Source organism: Andrena cerasifolii, chromosome 3 (genome assembly GCF_050908995.1).
Source record: "Andrena cerasifolii isolate SP2316 chromosome 3, iyAndCera1_principal, whole genome shotgun sequence".
Taxonomy (NCBI): Eukaryota; Metazoa; Arthropoda; class Insecta; order Hymenoptera; family Andrenidae; genus Andrena; species Andrena cerasifolii.
This window is the reverse complement of record NC_135120.1, coordinates 23,900,462-23,909,404: the sequence shown is the minus strand read 5'-3', so window position 1 is coordinate 23,909,404 and position 8,943 is coordinate 23,900,462. Positions and strand designations below refer to the sequence as shown.

The 8,943-nt window shown below is 39.0% G+C and overlaps 1 protein-coding gene across 1 annotated transcript in view; it reads left to right on the top strand.

The window, feature by feature from the left end:
• Iav (transient receptor potential cation channel subfamily V iav) overlaps nucleotides 1-8,943 on the top strand; it is a 60,889-nt gene that overhangs the window by 13,663 nt on the left and 38,283 nt on the right. Inside the window, exons 3-4 of the mRNA XM_076808285.1 lie at nucleotides 1,294-1,409; nucleotides 6,435-6,671. Of these exons, the coding sequence (XP_076664400.1) occupies nucleotides 1,294-1,409; nucleotides 6,435-6,671 (353 nt within the window). The remainder of the gene's footprint in view (nucleotides 1-1,293; nucleotides 1,410-6,434; nucleotides 6,672-8,943) is intronic.

The following is an 8,943-nucleotide window of genomic DNA, read 5'->3' as shown; positions in this document are numbered from 1 at the left end:
CTGTGAAAAAGATTGGGTTTAAGGTAATCATTAATCAGAGATGTACAGAAGCAGGGAGGGGGTATAAAAATCAAAGTGAAACAGGGGAAACTCAGAAGTGAAGGGTAAAGGGAAAAACGGGGAATGTCCATTTTTAGTGATTCCGCGATGTATAAAGTGTTTTGTTGGTGGTAACTGGGGCCACACAACTGTCGAATTAACCTGACAAATGAACCTAAAGAACTTGATTTATAATTCACACCATATTATTCAAATACATCAGTATTCAAATACATAAATATTCGAATAGTATTCAAATACATAAATATTCGAATAGTATTTGAATACTTGGATATTCGAATTATATTCGCCAAATAATTGAGAAAAATTCGACAAATACTCCCAGCCCTAATACCAACTCATTCGCAGCTCTCATCTATGAGAAACATTGATGTTCCGCTTTACCCTACTCTCCCCTATGCATGGAAAAGTTGAAGGTGCCCTTGAAAAATTATTTAAAAAAACATATAGAAGAATCTAACGTCATCACCTTGAAGGTTCTTCGAAACAATATTATCTATAACAGAAACGAAATTTTGATCGATGCACTAACAACGAAAATAATGAAGGTGGTCACGTTACGCGGTTCACCTTGTATATAAATAAGATAGATTAACTGTCCACAGAATGACAAGCAATGCCAGATTAGGCGATATGTCCCTATTTGTTCGCGTTACTACGCCATAACGAATGTGCAAGAAAAACGACAGAGCACTCTCGCAGACTAAATTATTTTCTAAAGCGTTAGGAGTCGACGAAAAGCGCCACAGCACACTCACACGCGCTCACGCGGCGTTCAACTCTTTAACTCGCGTAATTGTCCTCTACGCGAAAGCAAGGCACAACTCTCCAAGTTCCACCCCGCTTATACATTACTAACACTTTCTAACAGCCTAGTACTCGCATTTATGGGCGCGCTGAAATTCAAACGCGGCATCGAACTACCATTAGCTGACTTTCGGAAGCTCAGGCTGCGAGTTCGGCCGCGAGATTAACGAGTGCCCGTTGAATTCTTCGCGCGCGAAAGTAACATAAACTTTTATCTTTACATGCAGGAAAGTTTAGCACCGCACGTGGCGCGGCTGCAGAAAAAGCAGGCTCGAGGGGTGAGCAGGAGCTGGTGCATCTGATATATGTGTGTACATATATACACGCACACGGCGCTAATGCAAAACCCATAATTATCGCGGCCGAGAGAACCCTAAAGTGATGTTCCATTAACCGCAAATGGTCCTCTCCGAATTTCTATTTCAGACTGGAACTCCGCGCTATTTATCATTCTGAACGGTACGAAGGAGGAGCACTTGGACATGCTGGACGGTGGTATTATTCAGCGATTACTCGAGGAAAAATGGAAGACCTTCGCACGGGTAAGTGCGTCCACGTGACAATATTCTCGCTCGTTTCTTCACGGGACATTTTTCACGGCTTTACCTCAGTCGTGCAGCCGCGCTCTCCGCCCGCCTGGAAATGTTGGAGTATCCGTTCCGTTAAAAATTGAACCCCCGGTTGCCCGTTTGAAGGACAAATAATGCCTCGGGCGTGGATCAATCTGTGACTCGCAGAGGACTTTCCGTTCGAGCAGATTAGCAGGCACATTATGACGGAGTGTTCTGCGATATCAGTACCTCATACATAATTAGCATGTGCAATGGACTTCACCGTACTGTAGATCATTGGCTGACACAGGCGGTGCTGCTATCGCCTCGCTGCTATTTTAAAATGTTTTTAGTAGTTTCTTGCTCGATATCCCATGTTTGTTTCTGCGATTAGGGGGGAGGAAGCGAAGAAAAGGAAGCAGATTATTTTCTGGGGGGAAAAATGTCGGGAAACTTCGCAAGTTGCAACAAAATTTTAGGAACAATATAGTGAGTCGCTAAATTATTGGTCCAAGTAGAAGCTTCATAAAGCAATTTGACATCAAAGCTTAAACAATTTATTTTTCCAAATTTTGATTTCTGGAACACATTGTTTATACTCTGTGCTCATAGAATAGAAGACTAAAACGAGATTGTTTTATACAAGAGGTAAGTAAAGAACGAAATAGATGGAATTTAACACTCTTCAGCCCTTTTGATTTTACAAAATTATTAGCGCAGATCGTAGATTCTATGATAACGAATGAACGGAATTTGTTAGTATGCGCATCACATGTCCTTTAATATTGGGAAGACTTTATACTCCTTAAGGAGGGATTGCGCCTTGTTGAGCCGAAAAATAGGTAACTATTTGTGAATATTTTGAAAAATAAATTTCTATTGCAAAATTCAGTATTAGCGATAATATACACTGAAGACGTAAGTATGAAAGTTGAAAGTATGTTTTATATGTAATTTTCCATCGAAACAGTGGCGCTAATGATAGAGAAATTGTGAAAATGAAAAAAAAGGCCCTTTAGTACCTTAAAAAACATCGTAAGAATATATTAAAATAGTAGGGCTGTCGACAACAAATGCATTTGCAGCAAAAAGAGGCATTGAATGCATCGAAAGAACGTCTCTTAGCTCGAAAAGTAAAAAAGGTCATAGAATCAACGCTGTTGAACTGAATACAATGCTTGAACAGTTTTCTGAAGAAACCATTCCTTATGAAATACCACAAAGAGTGCTTAGCCGACATCATGATAATGGCTGCGTAGCGAGACGGAAACCATAAGTACTGTTTACAGAAATAAACAGTTAGAGTGTTAGAGCTGGTCAAAAAGATACTCCAAAAATTTATTGTAATATTATATTTTGCAATAAAAGCCATTTGAATTCTAAGGATCACAAGATTGTATAAAAACATAAAAGAGGAAGAAAAGTCTTCAGCTCAAAATATCTGTTTCTGGCAATAATTCTGTATAATCTATTATCAACATAAAACTTCGTAATGTGACGTTTATTAGATTGACAAGGACAGATTATTTAAATTTAAAATATTGTCCACTACATAGAATCGACTTACGCATTTTTTCTTAATAATGTTGAACGAAATAATTCGTTCTCCAGTTTCTAATGAACACACTAATTTCATGCATCATTTTATTAGTTAAAATTATTTCTCGATAACAATTATCTTTAGAGTTCCCTAAGCATTACAAAATCCGACACAAAAGATATCCCCAGTAACATAATAATCATCGTGAACCATCGTTTCGTTACCTCAGGTGACGTGACAGAGCGAGTCACGTTGACCAATGCGATTCACTCAATGGGAAGCAATCTGCGTTAAACCAAGCCCGATGAACAAATATCAAATATGTACTCAACGTACTCAGCCTCGTGTATTGACTCTTTTTCTTGCGTTGAAAATATCAAGTATATACGCGTGTAATAATAATTGACATACGTCAGCCGTCCTAATTGTTCGCGAGCCGCTGGGTAAGAGGGCAGACGAAAAAAAATTTGGTCGCGCAATGCTTATCAATGCGCGCGCATTTCAAATTATTCCTGTGATTACTGAGTGACGTCGAGTAGACCTCCAGTGACTTGGAGCGATTGTCGTCGGCCGTCACGCTTGTACGATCGAGTGGCGATGATAGGGGTTCCCTGCGAGCCTGAATAAACCGGCGATTTATTTCGATTTACATCGATATGCACCGTGGTATCGGTGATCTCTGAATGATCTGAGAACGATGGCCGTCGATGTCGTGTTTGCTCGAATTGATTGCAATTGCGAGAGCGCGTCCGAGAGCCTTCCAGGCGAGTCAATAGGAGATGGTTTTGAATGTGCCATTCATTTATTTTAAAAATCACACAGTGCGCGAAGTAAAGAGACTCTGGTCACATATTTCGTTCTAATTGTGCTAAAAAATTAGAGAGGAAATCGGGTTCAATGTTTCTCCTTTTCTAGAGCACCTATACAGGGCGTATCATAATATGTGGGACCCACTTGAATGGTGGACAGAGAATACAGAAAGACCTCGATGTGGAGTTGCAGCTATTTTTATATTTCAATATTTCGTAATGGCAAACGGCGATAGGTAGTGCAATTGATTCTACTAAACTGTTTGTATATCTGTTTGTAATTGGCACATGTTTTTTAGTAGGAGATTCAGAGTAGGGCTATTACGAATATTCTAAGTATTCGAAAATTTTAACTATTCGAATACTCTTAATTATTCGAATATTCTAAGTAATCGAATACTCCGAATTATTCGAATATTCACATTATTCGAATAAACTATTCGTATTCGAAATTATTCGAATTATTCGAATATTTACAGCTTTAGTTAACAGCTCAAATTTATATGAATTTCTTACGTAATCAATTAAGTTAATCAATTATTTTTTTAAAAACTCCCACGTGATGTCATACGTCGTATATGGTTTATCTATGACAGCGCACCGCCACATTTTAGAACTTTTTTTTAGAACATATGAACTTTTTCATTGTTTTGTGTCTCCTGTTTTTCGTCAAAGTGGGTTCCACATATTATAATACACTCTGTATATGTACATATACGTGCAGATGAAACAGTAGTCATGTATGTATGTGATAACACCCTGTCCGATTTTTTAGGGATTCGATAAAATATAATAAACAGGGAGTTATGTATAACTAAAACTGCATTTATTTTGAACGAACAACATATAATAGTAAAATAACAAAACTTTTGATTTACCTACACTGCTTCTTCGTGAAAAAATCAATTTTACCTTGACTTTTAGAAAGCGAATTATATGATTTTCCTTTTATATTTTTATAAGTAATATCGAAGTAAATTTAACAATTACTTTTATACGTAAGAGTGAGAAAAAAAAATAGTTTGTGTAGGTGACTGCTCGAATTGTATATTCTTCTGCAACACAAATTTGTATTTTCTCAGGTGCAAAGTCATGAATATTAATTATCAGACTGTTCAGATTTATTGTTCTGAAAGTTGTAGTTATTTATTCTTCAGGATTGTAAATGTTCTCCGGGCGTGTTCAATACACAATGACCAGTAGATATCCTCACAAACGGAAATTAATCGGAGATAAATACAGCAATTCACTGTTACTAGAAGTTATTACACATTGAACATTCAAAAAGCAATAAACAAAATTTATTTCAGTAGATATTATGCTACAAACACCTCTATACTTATGTGATATTCGTGTTTACGTTGTTTCCAAAATTTACCAAAACTTTAATACTTCACAGTCAACTGACAAATAGTGATTTCAGCAGAGTATAGCTTCAGTAACGCCATCTTAAGTAATGACGTAAATTTTGCATTAAATTTGAACGAAGGCATTACATAAACATGAATGAAAGTGGTACTTCTCGCGCTCGTAGCATTTATCTTAATACTTCCAACGATGTTGTAAAAAAGTCATACAGTTCAATTTCAGAATACTTGGAACGACTTTAATCTTTTTACTGCAAAGAAAAGTGTTCGTGAAATTTTTGTTATTTTTAAATTTGTTTCAGCATCAAAATCTAAATATCAGTTATTTTCGGGACTGTTACATGAGATTGTCCGCTTAAGGGAGCTTTAAAAAATTTATTCCCACGTTCCGTTTCAAACTGAAACAGCAGATAGTGTAACGATGCGTCGAATATGAATGGTCTCGCGAAAAATGAGTAGGTACCATGGTCGATGGAACTTCCTATACATATTCGCGTAGTACATGAGATCATAATAATAGCAGAGTATCCATGACATATCCCACTTACAGCTCTAATCACGACAACGTTTAAACCGCATACAAGCGTCAAATGACCAATTACGCTGTGATATTGTACACAGAGATTAGCACGGTTTTCGTATAATTAATCACGAAGCCCATTCGACGGTAACACAACATTAGGACAGTTCTGTAGATAGTCGAGAATATGAAACACTTAAAACAGTAATTACCATTTTATAAAGGCTGTTCTGTAAATCGTGATGCAAACGGTCAGCTCATAATTCCTCGTGATACAAACAGGTGAAACGATATTCCTCTGACCATTTTATGAGTGCATAAGGAAAGGACAATGTTAACTCTGTAGTGTGACTACTGGCCCGAAAGATCTCGCCAAGACGAATCGATTGCTATCATTTTTAACTTCGGAATCAGATGGGGCCACCTCGAATAATAGCCTCAAATTTCGAGATAAAACGAGGCGACGCGCGCCTAGATGTGAGTGCGAAAAGAAGTTGCGTCGAGACGAGGCGTAGTGAGAGCCTATCTTTAGGAGCATGCGTATTCGATAGATTTTCAAAGTCATTTCTCTCGCAAATACAGGTTCGCACGACAAAAATTGATTCTATCATTCCGACCTATTTGGAGCCATAGAATCTACATCATCTCACTTGTACCACGATTTTTGGTCCGCGTATGTACGCCTGGCGGCGACTCGTGGAGTGATTAGGTCGGGTGCTATGTGCATACGTCGCTCGTGGTTGAAGGGTTAAGAAGACTCTGTTCTTTTCCCCATGAAAGTTACAGTTCCTAAAGCGACTGATCATCCTGGCGTTTCACCTGACGTCCCTGTCACTGGCCGTGTACCTGAGGCCCGCCAACGTGGACGCAGCTCTCCTGAAATGGCCGGAAGAGATCACGGAAGTTGGCCGCACGATATCGGAGTGCGTCACCGTGATAGGTGTACTGGGTTATATTCTGGCGCAACTAGGCGGCGAAATCATCAACATCGGCTTCCTATCGTTTCTGAAACAGCTGGTACGTTCGGATCTTGTTCCATACTGCACATCTCTATTCTATCGGCCCGTCCGTGCAGGATACGATCGCGAAATTCCCCGTTGTTCCGCGGCTCACGATAACTGGCCGATATCTGGCTACGCTGGCAGAGAGGGAAAGACGGGAGCAATTTCGAATCTTTTGAATCGTGGCACGAGCACCAGAGGTTGAGCAAAACCGACGGCTAGTGAACTGTAACGAATGATCACGAGTGGTAACGAAGGAACGCGATCTTTCGGCACGAAAACACCGTGTTCCTGGATCGGATGGGCTTTTTTCCCTAGCGGGCTGCACGAAACTCCGATTACGCTACGGAATTAAGCAACGCGAGGGTTTCGAAGTCTGCTGCTGCACAAATTAATTCAGTTATGTCTGGAGGTATTGTACGAAGTGCATGCACCAAGTTTTTGATAAATTTAAGGAGAGTAGGTACTTGTAGTACATTTATCTTTTCAGTATTGCACTCCCAATATTTACTATACTAATTCGATATACAATATGTTATTACTTACGTCTCATTTAATATTAGCGCTGGGAAAATATGATTAATACAGTGATTAGTATCTACTTTATGTCCCAACAATCAGGTTGGCATTGAAAGATGTGCACACTACGTAGATTTGTGGGCGGTGCAATAAATATTTTCAGTAATGTGTGAACAACCACTAGTAATGTGGGAGGTGCTAGGAAAGGACACATAATATATTTTCTGTCACATTTGTGTCTAATAAATGTTTAGAGTTGACGCGTATTCGTTGAAAGCAAATTTTCTATCAAGATTCACGAGGGTGGAGTATAACGTAAGACACAGAGTACAATTGGGTTAAGCGTGCGGGGGCCATGAAGGACTTAGCACCTCGGAAATTAATTTACTGCGGTCTACATCATAAACTGGGACACTTGCACAGTCGTATACCACATTTGCTTGATTAAGGATCCCTTAACCCGTTACTTACCCCCATCTAATTTCTAAAAATCCTAGGACGGTTCGTGGAATAGAAGCACAAAACCTGCTATCACGCAGAATACGCCGCTGGTACAGAAACAACTTGCGCTGACATTATAAGAATATTTCTACCTTCGACAGTCGACCTGTGCATAATATGCGAGAAACAAAAATGCAAAAGGAAATTGCATTTGAATTACAGACTACAAAAGTGTACTGTGCCATTTATATAGGTATTCACTAGCCAACCGTGTTTTTACTTGCACTTATTACTTATTATTTGACTCACCCTTCCAATTAGCCCTCAGATACTAATTCGTCAAAGCATCAGTCATATACAGTGTGTTTCTTATCATGTAGTATTCATTTCAGTGGTGGATGAGGGACACAAAAATAATGAAAAAAGTTTATACAAACGTATGCCCTAATTGATCTTGTTCTCGATTTATAGCAATTTTTTAAGTGTTCGAAATGGCCACCTTCACCCTGATAGCAAGCCTGCAGTCGTTGTATTACAGATTTTCTAAAAAAATATAATAAATGTGATTAAAATGTGGTAATGCATCATCGCGCGTATACCAGATGCGACGTACGACATCAAATGTGAGACTTCCACACTAAGGTCGCTCAATTGATTGCTTAAGGGGTAAAAAGAAACGAATTATTGGAGTACAAACATGGCTATAGGTAAATCGGAAACAAGGTCAAATAGAACGCATGTTTGAACGAACTGTTTTCTCTCATTGTTTTTGTGTCCCCCTCGTCACTACTGAAGTGGATCCAACATGTTAAGAAACACCCTGCATAACCAGAATTTTTACCCAAAACATTTTACCGCAATATGTTTCGCCAGCAATTGGAAACAAAATTCGGCGCGGCCCTTTATTTGCATCGTTTTAACGTTAAATAGTGGAATTCATAGAACGCTCTCCATACCGTTCATCTTTAAGGGTTTCATTGTCCGAGAATTAATTTGCCAGTAACGAGAGAATTGCTCGTAAATCATTGTACACGTTGAGCATTCTCGTAAGAGAGAATCCATAATTCGTAATTACCCCTCCTGCACCTCCCCACAGAGTTCGGTCGATAGTGCAGACATCGAGTGTACGATATAATTAGGACAACGTAATTTACGTATGTATATACTGTGAGTTATTAAGCGAGATTGCATTCACCGTAACCGACGGCGATGGAGTTCGTCGCCGGTGCGTGTGGAGCAATTAAAAACGATGTCACGCGAAAGACATCGGGTGGCCAATTAAGTCAATCGTATTGTCAGTTGACGCGACACGTTCCTGTGAAACCGAA